Source organism: Xiphophorus couchianus, chromosome 3 (genome assembly GCF_001444195.1).
Source record: "Xiphophorus couchianus chromosome 3, X_couchianus-1.0, whole genome shotgun sequence".
Lineage (NCBI taxonomy): Eukaryota > Metazoa > Chordata > Actinopteri > Cyprinodontiformes > Poeciliidae > Xiphophorus > Xiphophorus couchianus.
Window position 1 is genome coordinate 24,232,375 of NC_040230.1, and position 19,920 is coordinate 24,252,294.

Sequence of the window (19,920 nt, forward strand, 5' to 3'; positions counted from 1 at the left end):
AGTTTAAGCACATTAAATAAACTTACATACAGTAAAAACGGAGGGAAAAAAAACTTCATCAAACGAATGAGAGTAAAGCTCACCTTTAGCCGTGTTTAGGGATCTAAATGGATTTCTAATAGCGGCTGTGTGGATCAGTGTCTCCCCCTGGTGGACACAGAATAGATAAAGCTGGCATTAGTCAGCCAGCGGGTCAAAAGGACAGGGAGGGAGACTCGTGAGGTCGTGACTTTATTAAATCACAATCTTTACCTTTTTTTTTTTTAACACTGGAGATTTTTATTGACCTGTCAGAATGAGAGATGCGCTTCATCCCTGATCAGTTCGCTGTAAAACCTGAAAAATATTTGAAGTACCAAAAAAAGTATCATACAAATCATACCAAACAGCCCACGTTGTTCATATTTTCCACAGTAAAACTGACTTTGTGATCTTTTTGGTAGCGGCTCTTTCTCTGTGTTAAGGAATTTGAAGTCTAGCAGTAAAATAGTGCTGAAGCACACATCCCACGGTGCAGCGGGCAGCTGTGGCCTGTCAGCAGATGAGTAGCTATAACCCTTCTAAAAACATGTCCAGTAGCCACATGTCTTTTACATATGCTACATAAACATCTCCACTGAGACATTTTCTAAAAGAAGAAAAACAGTGAAAACCAGTAAACCGTGCGTGTCTTGCTTTGCATAACCGCAGTGTTAACGCTGCTGGATGCTGAACATTCTGTACTCTGTCTCAATGCTGTGGTTCAACAAATCAGCTGAATCAGTCTTCTTTCTCCACATCTTAACTCTCTGTGTCTTTTGCCAGTCTATTTTGTGGTATGAAGGTGTTTAGCTGAAAAGTAATTGTAACTCAAAGTGTCCCAATATGATAAAAAGGAAGCAGGGGAAGGAAGACGTTCCACTTCTGCTTTCCACTGACCAAAAAAAGAAAAAAAAAACGCCCCAGGGATGTACAGAGTGAGTTCTTGCTCCTGTCCTCAGACTGTACTCTACAATTTCATGACTTACTGGCTGATTTAAACTATGGGAAGGTGGATTATCATTATTCTGGGATTAATTCCAGGTAAGATCATATTTTCTGGATTGTTTTTGCCAATGAGTTGACATTAATTGTATCTTTTTTGGTTTTGAAAATGTTTTTTTATATATATACCGAAGGTGTCTGGAGTGGAAGATGGGGAGTGACCTATGAAAACCAGTGCGCTTTAAGAGGGACGTCAGTAGATTTGAAGTGCAAGTACGGCTATACTTCAGGGAATTTGGTCACCAGGGTCAGCTGGTCTAAAGCCCAGCAGGTCTCTAATGGATGGGTTCAGGTTCCCCTCTCACAACTCCCTTCATTGCCAAACCACTTTACATACATTGGCAATTACCATGGCAACTGCGACCTGAGGATCAATAATGTTCAGCCTTCAGATCAAGGAGCATATTATTTCAAATTTGCCGGAACATTTGGGGGATGGACAAGTGACACATACGCTTTCTTGACTGTGAGAGGTAATAACACAAGAACATATAAACACACATCCAAGACTTTGAAGGGACTCATGTGTTTCTCTGTCTCTGTGGCAGAGCTGACTACAGTGGTGGAGCCGAGCGTTGCCAGGGAGGGGGACGCTGTCAAGATGACCTGCATGTCGGGCTGTCCTGAAACTAAAAAGATCAGCTGGTTCAAAGATGGGCGACTTGTTTGGAGGCCACAGTTCCAGGCCAGGAGAGAGGATGCTGGGAGCTACTACTGTGCCATCCAGGGAGAGAAGATGGTCCGGTCGGCCTCTGTTGCTCTGACTGTTCACTGTGAGTATATGAAGGATGTTAAATATTAAATATGTCAACTTGAAAGCATGTCTCGCAGACCCAGCTTCACAGTATAGTGTATAACTCTTATTCCTGCTCTTTGTGTGGAAAAAATGTTACAGTGCTTCCCCTTAACGTCCTGAGTCATGACTGCCTTCTTGCACAAACACAACTGACTCATTGATGGCCATCTTCTTGCAGAGACTTTGTGTTACTTGGGACGACCTGATGAGGATTATTTGGTCTAAATTTGTGGTTTTGCTCACAATCGACTCACTCACCGCTGGCGTTCAGAACGCTGCGATATCCATTTCTCTTGACATTGACATTTTTCTCCCGATAAAAGTTTCAGCAGGACGTACAGCCAACGTCTTCAATAAGCTAACCATCTGATTCTTATGATGCACATTTTTATGCAGAGGATTTTCCGAAGTGAAACATCAGCATGTTTCCTCTCATTGGTATTCAACTAGAACATGTGGTTTCAGTTCATCATGTCCAGGCAAAACATACAGAAAAAGTCCTGCTTTATAAACTTTCATTTGAGTTTCTGCAGCTTTGTCCCTCACAGAGGTAGCAGAAACAGAAGAACTGCTGCAGTCAAAACAGTCTCTCTTTCATTGTGAATAATATTTTAAAGGCACTCATGATTGTTCACAGGCAAGGATCCAGCTCTGCCAGCCCTGTACGAAAAATGAATTACTCTTTTTCTCTCCAGATCAGCCGACGAATGTTTCAGTTTCAGTGAATCCAGAGCATATTGTTGCGGGCAGCGGCGTCAATCTAACCTGCGTCAGCGATGCGAACCCTGCAGCAGACAACTACACCTGGTACAAAAGGACAGAACCGACCGGCTCCCACTCCCAGGTCCATGTGGGCTCAGGACAGGTGCTGTCCCTTCACTCCATGGAGTCGTCCCACAGCGGCCTCTATGTCTGCTATGTGAGGAACAGCCTTGGAGAGGGCAACTCAACCGAGGTGGTCCTGGCCATGGCAGCAGGGCAGAATGGTTTGTGGCATTCCTCTTTCACTGCTGCTAACTATTAACTTTATTAAAACCTAAAATGACTTTGTTTGCTCCGCAGGCAGCCAGTCCCTTCCCATCTTAGCTGGAGTTGGACTACTTCTTTTAGTGGCATTAGTTGTCGTGCTGCTTTTGTTCTGGTGAGTCATCAAACAATTAGGAGTTTGGGCGACTAATTTGAGTTATGCGGTTGTTACTGTTGGCCAACTTACAGCTTGTATGACTTCATCGTCTGGAAATCTCCTTTTCTGCTTGGGTCATTGCTTTCCGACAAATTTCAACACACATCGTGGCTACGTAGCATGCATGCGTCGTTTGAATTTCTATTTTTGACAACCAGTTTTTAGTCACAGCAGGCAAAGAGCGACATAGAGGTCACTCAAAGTGCCTTGCAAAAGTATTGATACATCTTGAACTTCTTGATTTGTGGTGAAGTAAAAACCACAGCCAAGCGTAAGTTGTTCTAAAAATCAGGAAGGGCCAACATTTCAGTCTCTGGATGTGCAAAGCTGTTAGACACATTTCCTGTACCTGGAAAAACACAAATCAGAACTTAAACCCTCACCCCCCAAAAAACAAAAAAAAACACTCTATGAAAACATAACCTGATAATTCAGATGAATGATAAAGAAATATTTTTACAAAACTGTATTTCTTGTACTTTTTCCACATATCTCCTACAAACAGTAAAACAATTATTTGTATGTAATCTGAGTGTCGACTAGCAGTCGATGTATTTACCAATATTGCAATATCGGTTAAAAAGATGGCACAAGATAAAGCAAAAGTAAGGAACACGCTGTTCAGTAAGGTTAAACATTAATTTCCCTTGTTGTTTTTCCAGGAGGAAACAGAAGTCTGAGGCGGACAAAAAAGTGAGTGCATCTACAATAAGCTGTGAAATTACATCCCAGCTTTCCGAATTCAAAGAAGTGAGCTGTGGCTTGCCCTTTCTTCTCAAATAAAATTTTATGTGGCGTTTTGGGGAAAAATTGAATTAGAATTTTAAAAAGGAAAAACAAAGACTTTTCTCTGGTTCATCCATCAGACTCATTTAGTCTCCAGACTCCATGGAAGAGCATCAAACCCTGAAGAACCGACAGAAACTGTTTATTCCAACATTCACATGCCTCCATCTTCTCCTCCACCCACCTCTGACCCCTACAGCCCTACAGCTTCACGCGGGAAAAATGTAAATATGTTTGCATGCGTTTACAAATGACCATCTCTAATAGCAATCTGACTGAGATCGTTCCATTCTTTTATTTTTAGACTCCTAAATCTTCTGAGGCTGAGATTATCTACACCACAGTGACAATCAAACCCAGAGACCGGAGAGCAGCACAACACAAAAACTCCTGGTAGGTTTATATGTGCAGCAGTATGTCTCCATCATTAAACAAATAATTCACAATAAAATACACCCATGGGGAAACTCCATCTGTACTGCAACAATAGCAATATCAGCAGGTCTTAATCGGTGGATTGATTGAGCTTCATGATCTTCTGCTCAGGTCTAAAGGCAGAGAAGACGACAGCTCTGTGATCTACTCCTCGGTCGTCAAATCCAGCAGATGATTCGTCTCCTGACAACATCTTTGTTTTAAAATACATACCCAACACGTTTCGGGAGAAAGAGGCATTAAAAGCTAAAGAATTCAGAATTTTAGTCAAATATAGTTTTTATTTATTTCTTTTAATATTAAATTTGGTGATTAAAAAAACTGTTGCTAAAACTGTTAAAACTATATTGTGATTAAAAAAATTTTTATGTCATTTTTGGACAGCATAAACCACATCATGTCTATTCTGCACACCTGTAAATATTGTATTTGAAAATAAATCATATTTATTGTGATTTTGACTCTTTTTTTCAGAAAACATTCAATGTAGCAATATGTTTATCAAATTTGAATTAAAGAAATGAACAATTTTCAGTGAATGAAAAGGAAACTATATTCTGCCTTCATCAGTCTCAGAAAACGACCAGTTTATTATTTATGATCAAAAACTATTTATATTTACAACTTGCTCTCAGGACACACACACTGATAATTCCACTGTTTTTTGCATATTAGGTTATGTCACTTTTATTTCTAAAAGGTATAAAACGTCATAATAATGCATTATTTGGTAAATGAAACACAAAGAGGAACAATATTACCTTGCTAAAAATATTTTTTTGTTTATGGTTTTGTGGTTCAAGTTTAATATGACAGTTCTGGGAATATCAGCACACATACGAACAAACACATGCCAATATATTACATTCACAATCCTAAAATAAAAATCATCAGTAGAAAAATGTTTTATGAAACGGGAATTTAATTATTATTGCACACTTGAATGGCAAGATGTGTCAGTATCCTTTTTCCTTTCACCTTGCAATTATTTTCTATTATGTCAGTCACATAAGGCTCCATTAAATTACTTTGAAGTTTGTGTTTATAACATGACAAAAGGTGAGAAAGTTCAATAATTTGAACAAAGAGACAGGAACAGACTAATATTTACAACAACAAAGCACTGATTGGGGCGACTGAAGTGGATTTAAAGTATAAGGCACATACTGAATGCTATGTGGAAATGTTATAACATGTGTTGTAAAAGATAAAAGATAAAATGTGTATCACATGAGTGAATGTGAAAGCAAAGAAAACTAGCATTTCCTCTGTGAGGCAACCTCAGAAAATAATTAAGCATTGTTTAAATCTTTAGGTGTTTGGTTGTCTGCATTGATTTGTTAGCTTAAATATAGTGTCAAAGTGGACTTAGCATTCCTACAATACGCACTGTGAGTGGTGTGTCCAGCACTGAGGACAGCGACTAATGTAAAGAGTTGATAAAATCTTTTTTTAAAATCAACTTTACTTCCAGAATAGCTCTGATTGATTGAGCTTCATGGAAGTTCATATGTCCAGTTATCCATACTTCAAGTCCAAAGTCTACTTCACAGATATGAGAGAAAAATAAACTCAACAGGTTCCCCAAAAGTAGAATTGAGTTAAGTGACAATATTTATGTGTCTTTTGCTTCCATATCTCCATAACAACTGGTTAAACTGGTTTCCTATCAGTACACCTTCAGTGAAGCATAAGGCTCAGGAAGTGGGGAATGTTTCCGTCATAATAAATGTCTGAAGCCATGATAAAAGGGGACGGTCACAGTCTTTCACTTCCCTGTCACGGGGTCACAGTATCAGCGATGCAAAATGTTCGTATTGTCATCCAAAAATAGAGAGATGGATGCTGGGGTGTCATGGTCGAGCCAGTTTGTGAACACCTGGTGAGTTGTGATAGTTCTGCAGAAAGATGAGAGCAGAAAGGTTCGTTTACAAGCTAAATGAACGTTCTGGTGTGCTGGTGTAAAAAAGCTCAAATGAATCAGTTGATGGTTTCACTAAAATTAGGATTAAACAGATTAGTGTTTTTAGAAATAAGAAGAAACATGTAACACTATATAGTTATTAGCATTTCAGATCCAGGTTCTGCTGTATTTGCGTCTAGAAGGGTACAGATAAGGCATGACTCTTACCCTCATGGCTGTGGATATCCACGGCAGAAACCTGGAGACTCTGGTGTAGACGCCTGGTTTTTTAGCCATGGCGCAGCCTGTTCCCCAACTCACCACTCCCAGCAGGCGATAGCGGCTGCTTTTAGACAGGCAGTCAGGAGCCACAAAAGGACCTCCGCTGTCTCCCTAATGCCACAAACAATTACAGCCAACACAGTGAAATAATCACACAAAAAAAAAATCCAAAGTTGTTGACACGTTTGAGTTTATAAACCCATTGATATCCGACCTGGCAGGCATCGATGCCTCCTTTCTCATAACCAGCACAGAACATGCTGGTGGTGATCTGGTTGTCATAGTAATCAGGAGCGTTACACACAGCATCACTGATGATGGGGACGTTTGCTTCCTGGAGAACGTCTGCCAGATGACCTGTGGGAGAGAAAAAAAAAAGAATGGCAAGAAAATGAAAAAAAAATTTGAATGTAGCCCTTAACTAAAAAATTAAAAATCTCAAAGTATGTTAAGGGTTTAGACCCACCGTAGTATCCAACGTTTCCCCATCCTGTCACTGTTCCCATCTGTCCGTCTACTAGCCGTTGTCCATATGCTGGCAGACAGACTGGCTGGATGTACTCTGCAAACATGGACAGATTATGCATTATTGCAGATTAACTGAACTTTTGTGTTTAATTCTTGTTTTTGTTACATCCCCTTAAAAGTTTTTCTTACTTTAATTCAGAGCATTTACTAAAATTTTAAAATAACTTCACAACAAGTCTATATTTAACAACACTAGATGTCATCCTACCCAGTTTTGTACTGAAACTAAAAACCAAACAGAACAAACTGAGTAAAAAGATGGATTGAGATCTCTTTACCTGTCATAAATCTTTTTTAATTACATATTTTGGAATATTACATTTCAGTTCATTCCAGTTTATCTGGCACCAATTCAAAACAAGGCTTACGAGAAATATCCAGACCATCACTGTCTTATGATTCAAGTATTGATTTTGTAGTTATCCACAGTGAACACTAGATGTCAGTCATGTCCCACTGAAAAGGGGTTGGTTTTCTATCCTGTACTGCAGCAGTGCACACTGCACTCTGAATGTAACTAAACTAATTAGTCAGAAAAGCAGTTGTTTCAACAATCTTTGCAATGTTGACAAGTTAAAGAAGGTGTTAATCATTACAGACATCAACATGTCAAAAGAACATAGCTTGTTTCTTTATAATGTCTTACCATTGAAAGTAAGCGGCTGTGCGAGGGCCAACACAGCGATGTCTCTGCTGTTGTCATCAATATTGGCATCTACAAAGGGCAGGTAGCTACTGTGGTAAACAATGGTCTTCACCTCTACCACGTTAGCATTGACAGGCTTGTTGTAGATGGAGCCCAGCAGCACGCGCCATCGATTAATAAAACGATTCCGCCTTGGAAAAAAAGAAAAAAAATTTTTTTAAGCTCTTCACAGACACATTAACTAAGCACATTTAAAATATCTACATGTAGATTTTGTAAGCTTATAAATTGTGAAACACTGTTTAACCAGTTCGTAAAACACAAGATGTCCAACTTAGCAATAATTGCCTCACTTACTCTGGGAAGCAGTGAGCCGCAGAAACAACCCAGCGATTAGAGATGATGGATCCTCCACACTGGTGAATGCCATCGTACTCTAAGCTGACCTGCCAGGGCCAGCTGCCCTGCCTGGCATCCACACCCCCAACTATACGGTCCGCCGCAAAACTACGCCTGCCACAGTCTGCAAAGGAGAGAAATAAGAGGGATGAAAAGGGAAGAAAATAAATTCAACTTTTAGAGATAAAAAGTTTTCTTAGGAATGAAAATGGAGTCTAAAAAAACAAGGTCGAAAAGAACCAGAATCCACAAAAACATGGTAATTTGGTAGCGGTGTAGGGTGGCAGCACTTGAAATGTGCCAGTGTGCCACACAGAATGGGTCCAGGCCTGACCTCTTACCTTGGCATAACAGTGTAAGAACTTCCCGGCTCTCACAGGCACTGAAACAAAGACAACCAGAATTAATGACCGCAGGATACTCAAAAACCTCTAAGCATCTTTCATAAATGTTAAAAGAGACCAAATTCATAAAAACACACAAGAGAACCACAGAGAGGGCACTGTAGGAGACGGATTAGGAGATAAACCAGCGGTGTGAGTTACCATGGGTACAATGAGTCTTTGATTTTCTTTCCATAGCTGAGCTCTTCCTGTCTGACACAGAAGAACTCTCCAACGTCACCACTGGCTTCAGGCACCGATACGACCGAGTAGTTCACCACGCTGAAACAAATACTGATCATGAGTTATGTCTTCGAAATGACTGGATTACTGACATTTACAAATGAAACCATGAGAGCGAACTGAGCCCACCGTATGAGAACATGATGATTCCACATTGGCCCCTTGTCTATTTTCTGACTAAAAAAACTTTTACTAAATTTCATCTGTTGTGGAAAATCTGTTTTTGAAATGTTTTATTACAAATGCAATTTTCAAAACAAACAGAATGATGTGCAACAGATTAGTGATGCTGGTTTGGTCCTGGTCGTTTGTGCTTATTTTTATATCTATGCGATCTAAATGCCTGTTTGCTAAGTTTCACTCTGAGTAACTCTTGTTCTTTTAATTAAAACTAATTGCATTGGGAGAAACTTTTTTTTTAAGCAGGATTTGCGACCTTTATTGAAAAACAAGCAGAGTGATCAATCACTCGTAAGGCCAGCAAATTCAATTCCCATTATATTCATAAAACCAGTGCATAAATAAAAAAACATGACTTGATAACAATGATCTCACCTGACAAATCCAACTTCCTCACAACTGATGCTAGCAAGAAGCTCATTGGTTGACGAGGAACACACCTGGCGCCACCTCCTCTGAGCAGAGTCAAACACTCTGAGATGCTGGTCAGGTGAATTTACCTGAACTGCAGGAAAACAAATGAATTCAGAGATACTTATTATTATTCTGTGGTATTTTTAAATAAATTAATTAATAACTAGATGCAATAGCTTCACTGTGAACAATAATACAACATTTGATGGCATATTTATGTTTGTGATTTAACACAACCCTTACATAAACTGTGATAAGTTGGTTAATATTAATACATTTTCATATCTTATCCAACTTACCATCATACAGTCCTGTGTCCCCCTCCATAGTGCAGAATGTAACTACAGAAACACAATAAGCAACAGCAGGTCAGCACGTTCTGATTGGAAATCAAGTGAAAGCATTAAGAAATATCAAAAGCAGCTGATTATTGTCGTCACATACTTGGAGAAATGTGTGATATGATTACGTATGAAAGCAATGTAGTCTGACCTACGGCCCAGACTGCAGCACCGATGGCTCCAATGGTCATGAGTGTTGCACAGACGCCCATCAACCTCCAAGGGGTCAACACACAGGTCAGGGAGATGCCTCTGTTCCCTACACACACACACACACACACACACACACACACACACACACAATGGACATTCAACTTAGTTCTGATGGTGATGGGGCATAGACTTCACAGATTGCGTGGAAATGGGGATCCAGTTGAAACAACACATAACTCTTCCATTTCTCACTGTCTGACATTAAGTCAGATTAAATGTTTCTGGTTTTGGGTCAGTTTTAATTAAACAGAAATTATTTCTGTTTCTAGATGCAACAATTATGAGAGAGGTCATTTTTGGGGAATTTTTCTTCAAAATCAGCAGCTTACACACATTTCTGTGGTATTTGCCAGGATTGGCCATTAAACTGTAGTGGTCACAACAACTTTGACCAAATCCTAGAGAAAGAACTGGAATAAACGGGTCCACCTTGGTTCATGCATACGTTTTCTGCTCTTCTCACACATTTTCTGGAGCCATCTCTGAAGAAGAGTCTCTTCATTTTTTTCTCTCCAAATGTAAAAATTGTCATTATGGTCAAATAATTCAGTTGTAGTTTCCTCAAAACACTTGAATTGTCTCCAAAAATTACAGTCTTTGTTCCTGAAAGCATCTCCAATAAATAACCTTAGTTTTTATGCTTCATTTGAAGCAATGTTTTATTCCTCTACAAATGACCTTCTAGCCCATGTAGATACAGAACTTGTTTCTACCAGCATCTTTTGCTTTTGCTCTGGAATCACACATTTTGCATCCAAACACTCTCAACCAGAACCCGACTCCTTCCTGAACAGGATGGCTGAACATTCCCGTGCTGTTCATATGTCTGATATATTTAGACATCTAGAAATTATACCAAAGGATGAATTATACTAGTGCAGTTTCACATCCTGATATAATGACAGATTCATTACAGTTTCTTTATGATGTCTCTAAAGGAATAGCTGTGTTTGGACGTATGTGTGTGGATGTGTTTGAGGCAATTAAAAGAGATTTTATTTATTCAGAGCCATGACATTGTCCTGTGGGATTTCTCTAATATAATTATTCAGGTGTTAGCAAAAATAATAACTTCTGTAATCTTAGCATACTTTTTATGTCAATAAATCTTAATTGCCATATTGGTGGCTTATCTTTAGCTATAGGGTTGAAAATTACAATTTCAGTGAAGTTCTACACAGACTTAATTCTCCTGTTGTAACAAGTTTAGTCTGAATAGTTTTATTTACTCTATCTTGGTTAAAGTGCATTTATTCTGAAACACTGACACCTTTGTTTTACTTTGTACTTCTGAAAAAATGAACAAAAAGGTCGCACTAATGTTTAATTTAGACAAAACAATTTTTGGACTCCAAGCAGCCCAGATGGCTACCCCAATGTGAAGAGGCAGACAGTTCATGTGCTGGCACAACGTGAAGAGTACAGATCTGATCAATAGTCTAAAGTCTAGCATTTACCCACAAAGCAAGAACAAACTCCTAAAACTAGGATATAGTGCCATGTCTGTCCCAGGAGTGTGAACCTGTGTACCCATGCTGTTCTCATCAAGCCCATATTAGCGATGAAAATATTGTCAGTTGAATTTTACATTTCAGTGATCAGGTTTGTCTGCTCATTGACTCTTTAAAAGGGAATTTCACATTTTATGTTATAAAGTGGAATATATATTTTATCCCTCTGACTTCATTTGGGGCTAAATTGAATTTTCTAAATGGAAGTATGCACATACACTTTCCCACACAAAAGTTTTTGATGTTTTATTTATTTATTTATTTTTTATATAAAATTTGAGTCTCCGGGACATGCTGTTTGTCTTTCAACACAGGTCAGCTGCTATCACTTTCCCACTTTACACCACATCCCATCTACACAAACCAGTGGCCAGTATCGTTATCAAGGTTAGAGCAACAGAGCAGACAATAGCCGGGGCAACCCCTCCAAACACAGACGGACATTAAATCACATCACACAGCCTGACCGCTTTTTTGATAGTTCAGCATAGCCAAAGCTTTCTCTGCTCTGTCATCATCTGGAAAGGACAAAGGAAGGAAATGTAGCTTGTTTGTGTTTCCTTAAACATTTAACAATCATCTTTTTACTCTTCTAATTATTATCATTGGCTCTGAGAACCTCTGGAGATGATGGTGCAAAGAAGTATTCTTAATAAATTAATAAACAACTTCCTCTTTATCAGATGGTCATGCAACAACAGAGTCTTCAGTCAGAGGCTTCTTCAGAACTGCTTTAAAACAGGCCTAAAGCAACTCTTTTAATAAACTTATAAAATATGAGTTAAAACAATATTTAGCTTCCCTTTGGGATTATTAAAACATGTTTATAAGTTGAATTCATTGTTTAACTCTTCTTCTAAAGTTGGTTGACGCTTTAGATGTGGAAATAAGGCCTGCCTTGTGAGAAACTCAGCACACTTACAGTTGATGCTAAGCAAGTTCACTTTTGTTTAACAAAAGCTTCAATTTCCTTACTTCTTTCTTTTTAAGTCATCTCTTTCCTAATCTTTCAACTTTCAGTCTTCACACTCTGGATTCTTTCTATTAGCTCCATCACAAGGAATCCTCAGTAGTAACTTATGCAAAAGTGCTTCATAAAGGGTAATAACAGAATGGAAAGTATATCCAATTTTGTGGTGAAACATGCACAAAAACAAGATATCTGAAAAGAGTTTTAACAGCTCCTGGTTGTTTTCATGTCACCGAAAAAATGTTGTTACAGATTGATTCGCATCTAAAACCAGATATACAAATCAGGGTCAGATGAACACATAAATCGCAGATTACAGCCGATATGACTAATATCTGTCTTCCAGATATGAAGAAACTAAAGCTAAAAAGTTGAATTAAAATAAGTTACTATATCAGGACAAGTATGAGGAGAGAGATTCACCAAGTTTCAAATGTACATTTTCAAAATGAGAGAACAAAAGCAGAAAAAACTTTTTGCATACAGTTTTACATAGCTGGAGGAAAACATATAGAGATTATGATTTTTTTTTAAATTTAAAATCTTGCAGCCAGACTAAAAGCCTAAATGCTCTCCTTTTGAAAAAAACAAAACACTGATTTATAGAAGAACGACAAAGACAGAATCTCTCTAAACCCTGAAATATTAATTTAAAAAATTGCATCAAGTGACCCTCACTGGTTTGTAAATATCTATGATTTCAGTATTTAATGAAAGGAATCATTGTTCTTCAGATCAAGCCACTTCACTGGACCATCAGGTATGTCGGTACGCTAACAAGCCGGTATGAATTACAGGTTTATTCAGTAATGTAGGTAACAGAAAAAATGAAATCAGCATCTTCATAAAGTTTGTTGTGAGACAGAAGGATAAAATAATCAAATCTTTTTTGTAGACAGCTGTGCTGACTTTGGATTTTCAAATTACTTTCAAGTGAAAAGAGGATGTTGGACCACTGAACCAGAGTCGAGTACTTTTAGCATCGTCTCTGATTCAGGAGGCAACATGTGAAATACAAGAACTGTAGGTAGAATAGGTAGGATAAGAAATAAAACAGAATTTGATCAATAATAGTGACTCACAGCACACATTATTAGCAGGACATTCTTCCTCTGTTTGGCTGGAAGTATCACAACCTTTCCTCCACACCTCGGCATATTTATTCTAACATGAGAGGAAAGTCTGCCTAGAACCAAAATGTCCATTTTTCTATCTAACCTGCTTTTTTCTCTCATATGACACAATTTCCAATAACACAAAACAAGCTATATTTTCTGTCTACCTCTACCTGAGATTGTGTGTGTGTCTATGTGTGTGCGTGGGGTGTGTGTGTGTGTGTGTGTGTGTGTGTGTGTGTGTGTGTGCGCGGGTGTGTGTGTGTGTGTGTGGGTATGTGTGTGTGTGTGTGTGTGTTAGAAAGTATGAACCTATTGGTGGAATCACACCTAGAATTGCTCCATTGGCCAAGATTGTGTGCACAAACAAGGAATATGATTTTGGTGTTACATGTTCAGAGTGTAAAATCAAAGTCAAATTACAGAGAAACATACTAAAAGACTGGATTATATGGTAAAACACACCAATAGCATACGTTTAATACATTTTTGCCAGAAGATGTGAACCAGAAAGACAGACAAAAACATTAAATTAACAAATATTGCCACCATTTCAACAGGATGTAAAAAAAAAAAAAATCTGTCTGGTGCAGATATTGTTCTACACCAGATCTGAAAAATTATTATAGCACTCTGAACTTAATGCCATGCTGTGCTGATTATGTGGAAATTGGAAAGAAATATTCTAAAACTGAGACATGTCTCACACTTCAACCTAAACAATCAGCTGAACAAATGATTACAGAAAGTGAAACAGATGCCGGTTTAATATCACATAACCCTCACATCATTAATGATCCACTTTGACAACATTATCCTAACTTATTCCAATGAGAAACATATGGTAATTTGTTGTAAATCTACTAACTTATCAGGTCTCTGGCTCAGTTATTGTTCAATCAGCCATTGTCACTTAAGGAAATAAGTAATGGCATCAAGCTGTCTCGAACAGGCACCAACTCAACACTGATTTTCCAGTTTTTCAGGGATTTCTCTTCACCACTTGTATTTATTCAGAAATTAATCTAGGATGAATCCCTGATATTTACTCAGGCCATTATCTCGTGTTTGCTTATTAAAAAGCATAGGGACCCATTTCAGAGGGGCTCTTATTGGCCAATTAGGCTGTTATGTTGCGATTACAAAAAGTCCTATCCAAACACACAAACGTTGTTCCTGGGAACCAAACATTTTTTAATGTATGAAAAAATGCTTCACTTACACTCAGTAACACAATCTTAAATTATTCTAGGTGTTAATCATCAAAAGCTGTGCTGTATTGTAAATCTGATGCTAATTACAACTCACTGCTCATTACTAACTAGATTAAAACATTCACTCTTCTTTCCTTTTTAAAGCCAGTTTAAAAAGGAAAGAAGGAAATATTTTCATAATAGTTTTTCAAAGAGTTTGTAACTTGAACACTTGTAAATAATCCCAAGGCTTTTATCTGGGTGTGGAGAAGTGGGATCAAGCAAAGACCTACCACTGACTCTCACAAAGAGTTGGAGTGAGAACAGACTGTGAGTCATTCATGCAGTGGTCGTCAAGGAACAAAAGTAAAAATAAAAAACAACCATGTGAACGAGTAGTACTGCTCATGTCTGGGTTTTCCTGATTGCTCACACCCACGTGATAAATAACTATGTCGCAAAAGATATAAACACAGATTGTCTCTAAAAATAAATAGCAACTCTTTTGATTCTAGCCCAGAACAAACAAAAATAAGCCAGGCGGTGCGTGCCACTCCTAAACGAGGCTGTTTTTCCTCTAATTACACGCAACATGATTCACTCTGGGTAGACACCCCTCAGTCAAGCAGCTAAGCAAGTCATTTCAAGGGCTGAGACCATTTGCTGGCAAACAATAGTAGAAGTTGTTTGGGGTGAAGACAACTTCATTTCATTACGGATTAAAAGGTACCGTATTTTCCGCACTATAAGGCGCAGCTAAAAACCTTCAATTTTCTCAAAAGCCGAGAGTGCGCCTTATAATGCGGTGCGCCTTATATATGGACCAATATTGAGCCACAACAGGTCTCGCAACTACGGTAAGCAGCCGCCGATTCCTTTTTTCCCCCATAGAAGAAGAAGCGCGCGGTGCATGCTGGGTTTTGTGTAAAGACCCCAAAATGGCTCCTATTAAGAGACAAGCTTACGACACAGAGTTTAAGCTCAAGGCGATCAGTCACGCAGTAGAACACGGGAATCGAGCAGCAGCGAGAGAATTTAACATGAACGAATCAATGGTGCGGAAGTGGATATATATTGTGATTGCACTAACGTTTGATTTACCGTAACAGTATCAGACTGTTTTTTACGTGTTTATTGAATCGAGGAAAAGTTCCCCTCCACTATATGTTACACCTTGCTGTTGTTAAAAGACAAACTGTGTCACGAAAATACCACGTCACTTACTTTACCTCGGGGAAAATAATAAAACAGCTGTTTGTTCATTTTGGGAATGAACGGAGTTTTCAGAACGCTGGTTTGTAATCTATTAATAAAGTTTGACTGACCTATCTGACTATTTTGTTGACATTCCCTTTATCGCAGTTCCATCTAATGGATGCATAACGTAACCCCAGCCTCTACTGTAGCGTCTATTCTATAATGCGGTGCTCCTTATATATGAAAAAAGTTTTAAAATAGGCCATTCATTGAAGGTGCGCCTTATAATGTGGTGCGCCTTATAGTGCGGAAAATGCGGTAAGTTAAGTTATGTGCATTGTGTGGTTGAATGTAGCAAAAACAGCTAAAAAGGTATAAGTATTTCACTTATTCAGACAGTCAGCTTTAGTTTTCAGTGCAACAGAAGTTTGATAAACATTTTTCTGTTCAAACTCATTTAATAATTTCAGTTTATACAAATGTGCTTCCTGTACATACAGTGGTCTCACTTCAATAATAGCCATTTATAAGAGCTAACTCGTTTGGAGTAATAAGACAGGAAAATATATAAACAGTGCTGCAGCTAGTAAAACTAAGACAGATTTTTGTTTCCTTCTCTGTCTTCCTTTGAGCTACAATGATGCTAGTAGCACTGGACTGAGATTATGAAGCAAATCTTGTCATTTATTATACAAGATGGATGATAGAGCAAAAACATTGTGTCATTTTTTTAACATGGAAATTACAAATCTGTCAAGCACAACTGAAATTTAATAAATAAGCCAACGTACTTAAAAAGTTATTTCAGATTTTTGTAATTTATCTTTTATTAAGTAATTATCAATTTGAATATTAAGTACATCATCGAAGGCGGTCGAAGTCTAGCAATCTAGTCAGACATCCGCTGTATCAACACAGCTGGCTTGGCGAGCCAGCTGATTGTGAGTCTGTCTGCATAATTTTTGAGATTACATCATTGATGCCACTAAACAACTGACACAAAATCCAAAAGATAAATCTGTTCCTGACAAAGTTGAGGTACACATGGGTTGCAGATGATCTGGAGGAACCAAAACACCTGGCAGCATCAAACTACAAAACGTCACAAAGAAACATGGCGGCTGCCTGGCTGGAAACAACAGCATCAATTATAAGAACAGTCCGTTACGAAGTTGTATACTTTTAATATCCTCTTCCATAGCGCTGTATTCCACTAATATTAACTTTTTCATTTTGAATAGATTCAAATTGCTAAAGTCTGCTAAAACAGGCAGTTTATGCCTGACAAAAAAAAGCTCACAGTGATCTGACATTGTTTTGCTTCAGGTAATAAAAAAAAAATCTGAACTACTCTTTAAGACTTGAAGCACAATCTGTGTAAAACTGTTTAGTCTAACTCAAAAATATTTAAATTTAAAAGATAAAAGTAGTCACTCAGGTAAAGTGCACGGCTTCTACGTTTGCATACATGTTATTCTTAAGAGTATCATTAGTTGTTCTATTAGTAATAATGTTTTTCTGTCATTTCACACAGACAGAAATTAATTCCCTCACCAACACACACAAATTATGTTGTGTGAAGAAACTACAGTCTCATCCAGGATGTGTTTCTATGAGCAGAGTAGACACTGTTACCTGCTTTAGAAACTTTTTTTTTTTTATGTTTTATTGCAAAGTCTTGACGTTTCTTTGTTCATCGTCTTGAGGTCAGACGGTCTGCTAACTACTTCAGGCATAAAGCACAAGGAATACTTATGGTTAATGCCTTCTATGTACTAAAGAAACAAAACAAAATACAGGAAGTTGTCCTTGGACAGCTACATGTTGCTAAATACAACTATATTGGTTATGTCTGATTGCTGACATACCTGTACTTTACTTTTACTCACTTCTGTTTGCGTCTGTGGCAAAACCTCCAAGACCTCCTGCTTTCAATGATCATTTAAAGAGCCACAAATACATATTTAATGTTGACTTAAGAGCACTGGTGTAACATAAACGTTAGCTTAGAAAAGGAAAATTAAATACAATGTACAGAATGAGCCCAGCCCAAGGCATGTTCTAATCTTTCACAATATGTCATCATCATATTTCCCAAAACTGGCAGAGAGTCATGTGGCCTAAAAGTTTTTATGGTATATTTAATAGAGCATGTCATTCTTTTCCTAAATATAATGAGTACCAATATTAACAGATGTTAATATTAATTTGCTATGATCATTATTACTATGGATCCTGCATCTATTTGGACTAAAGAAACAACTAAATGAAACAAATATTACAACATATACAACTAGTATACGCTGACCCAGCTGAAAAACAAACGCCATGAAAAAATTCAGGGAACATCAAAAAGACAGCAAAGCAGTTTTGAACGGGCCGGTTAATCGTTAACTGTAAGGTGGACTGATGTCTGGACACAAATACAGAAAACAGGCTGCATGGGCAGCAGCATTGCACAGCATTTTGATCTGTGCATGTACGTGTGTAGCATGGGGTGTGCGTGCGTGTGTTACAGGTGTTCTGTTGGGTGAACGGCACGAAAACAAGCGTGTATTTAACCAGGCCACTCACCCATCTTCCCCTCTGTCACAACTTTCTCAGCATACATCTGAACCCAGGAGGAAGCAGAAGGCAGCAGTAGACAATGATGAGGGTAGTTTCCCCTTCCTCTCCTCTCTCAGTAACTACGCTGGGCAGGTGGTCTGAACTTTAGGCTGTTGCCTTTCAGCTTGGTAACGTAACACCAAGGGTCCTTAGAAAATAGAAGGATAGATCACAAAACATTAAATCAACAAATATTTACTAAATATATACATAAACAGACAGGATTAAGTGGGAGCCTTCATTTTTTGCTACATTGCTACCATTTTTTATTCAATGTACAGTGAAATTCTATTTCAAAATCTATTTTGATGTGTATTTCAAATCATAAAACATAACTGTGTCCACGTTCCACTCATCTGCCATCTATCACCTGCAATGATGGTAAATTAGCTAAAATGTACAGGAACAATTCAGGAACTACTAAGGCTCAAGCCTGTCATAAACAACAAGATGCTGTAACCCAATGTTGCTGCATGCGGCAAATCATGATGGAAAGAGCACATATAAAACACATTTTAAGACATATAAAGAGAGCAACACTATCCATCTGGATCCGCATCAACCTCACCCCTACTGAATATGTATGAACTATGACTAAAAGACGCCTATGGCAGTAAGGAGTGGTTAAATATGCAGCCAGAGCTATACTTGTTGATGGCTTCAGAAACTATATGGCATGTTTGTAATTTGCCAGTGGGCTTCTATCTAAGTATTATTGGGGATGTGTAAATGTTTTTACTAAATAATAAAAATATACTAACCACTGAACAGATGCTAGTATTAATTTTGCTCCATATTAACCAGCACTGAGGAAATACAAATACATTGTCCAGAGGATGAGTGAGTGAGTGAGTGAGTGAGTGAGTGAGTATGTATGTATGTATTTATGTTACGTTTCAAAGCATGAGTTGCTTCCACTCATAATTTCTGTTTAGATTGTTTTAATTGGGGATTAGCTTAATCTGACCAGGATTAGCTCAGTGACTTAATTAATAATGAACTTAGTTGTTACTTGTTACATACTTTTTAAATCCAGTAATGCGTTTTTCCCTCAAGGTGACTCACCTGTATATATTCCTTAACAGCAGGTGAAATGTTGTTGTTGTTTTTCCTCTTTTGAAGTAAAACAAAATTGTGCTTTGGAAGTCCCGTTTAATAAAAAACAAAAAATATTTGAAAAAAAAAAAAATAGAATTTTACCCCTCCTCCCGACTAATTCTGCTAATGTCCCAACGCGGGCAAATCCTTGTTTTCCAGTAAATCCTCCTTTTTTTCCCTCTCTTCACAGGTTACTGACCCCGGAGAAAAAAGTGAAGCAACGTTTCCTACCAAAGTTTCGCCCGCGTTCATCAACCAAAACCACCAGCGCCCGCTTCTAGCTGTAAGGAGAACAACATTTGAAGGTCTGGGCTCGTAAAAACGATGTTTGCCGAAGGGGGGGCTTTGGATGAAGTTCGTCGCTTCTTCGTGTCTTCGCGGTCGGCTCCTTCTGTGGGCGCTCAGCTGCGCACGAGAGGGGTGCGAGTGACGTCAACGGTCCTGAGTGGACGAAGTGGACGCGAGCTCTCCCTC

The 19,920-nt window shown here is 38.3% G+C and overlaps 2 protein-coding genes across 4 annotated transcripts; one reads left to right on the forward strand and one right to left on the reverse strand.

Moving 5' to 3' along the window:
* The first annotated feature begins 695 nt into the window (after window positions 1-695).
* On the forward strand, window positions 696-5,051 carry LOC114141602 (B-cell receptor CD22-like). 2 transcript variants are annotated; one of them, XM_028012241.1, is made up of 9 exons: window positions 722-1,062; window positions 1,158-1,496; window positions 1,572-1,796; window positions 2,515-2,805; window positions 2,882-2,960; window positions 3,665-3,695; window positions 3,869-4,012; window positions 4,093-4,181; window positions 4,335-5,051. In XM_028012241.1, the coding sequence occupies exons 1-9, from the start codon at window positions 1,023-1,025 to the stop codon at window positions 4,396-4,398; spliced, it is 1,302 nt and encodes a 433-aa protein (XP_027868042.1). In that variant the 5' UTR covers window positions 722-1,022; the 3' UTR covers window positions 4,399-5,051. The 2 variants fall into 2 exon arrangements, 1 of the variants encoding a protein (XP_027868042.1); XR_003594878.1 differs by lacking the exon at window positions 4,335-5,051 and having other exon boundaries at window positions 696-1,062; window positions 3,665-3,699.
* Window positions 4,989-19,548, reverse strand: hpn (hepsin). 2 transcript variants are annotated; one of them, XM_028012240.1, is made up of 13 exons: window positions 19,414-19,548; window positions 18,316-18,496; window positions 9,694-9,801; window positions 9,501-9,542; window positions 9,163-9,292; window positions 8,527-8,646; window positions 8,323-8,363; window positions 7,940-8,105; window positions 7,583-7,773; window positions 6,875-6,970; window positions 6,623-6,765; window positions 6,355-6,519; window positions 4,989-6,121 (listed from the first exon to the last, which is right to left on the reverse strand). In XM_028012240.1, the coding sequence occupies exons 2-13, from the start codon at window positions 18,350-18,352 to the stop codon at window positions 6,077-6,079; spliced, it is 1,284 nt and encodes a 427-aa protein (XP_027868041.1). In that variant the 5' UTR covers window positions 18,353-18,496; window positions 19,414-19,548; the 3' UTR covers window positions 4,989-6,076. The 2 variants fall into 2 exon arrangements, with proteins under 2 accessions (XP_027868041.1, XP_027868040.1); XM_028012239.1 differs by having other exon boundaries at window positions 9,646-9,801.
* Between the last annotated feature and the right edge of the window lie 372 nt (window positions 19,549-19,920).

What these genes read in the sequence shown, in the direction of transcription:
- LOC114141602 (XM_028012241.1), top strand. Translation starts at nt 1,023, where the DNA reads ATGGGAAGGTGGATTATCATTATTCTGGGATTAATTCCAG. An exon ending in TATTCTGGGATTAATTCCAG is followed by an intron (nt 1,063 to 1,157) that starts GTAAGATCATAT and finishes TATATACCGAAG; the next exon opens with GTGTCTGGAGTGGAAGATGG. An exon ending in CATGGCAGCAGGGCAGAATG is followed by an intron (nt 2,806 to 2,881) that starts GTTTGTGGCATT and finishes TTTGCTCCGCAG; the next exon opens with GCAGCCAGTCCCTTCCCATC.
- hpn (XM_028012239.1), bottom strand. Translation starts at nt 18,352, where the DNA reads ATGTATGCTGAGAAAGTTGTGACAGAGGGGAAGATGG. An exon ending in TGTGACAGAGGGGAAGATGG is followed by an intron (nt 9,802 to 18,315) that starts GTGAGTGGCCTG and finishes GTGTGTGTGTAG; the next exon opens with GGAACAGAGGCATCTCCCTG. An exon ending in GGGAAACGTTGGATACTACG is followed by an intron (nt 6,766 to 6,874) that starts GTGGGTCTAAAC and finishes TCTCTCCCACAG; the next exon opens with GTCATCTGGCAGACGTTCTC.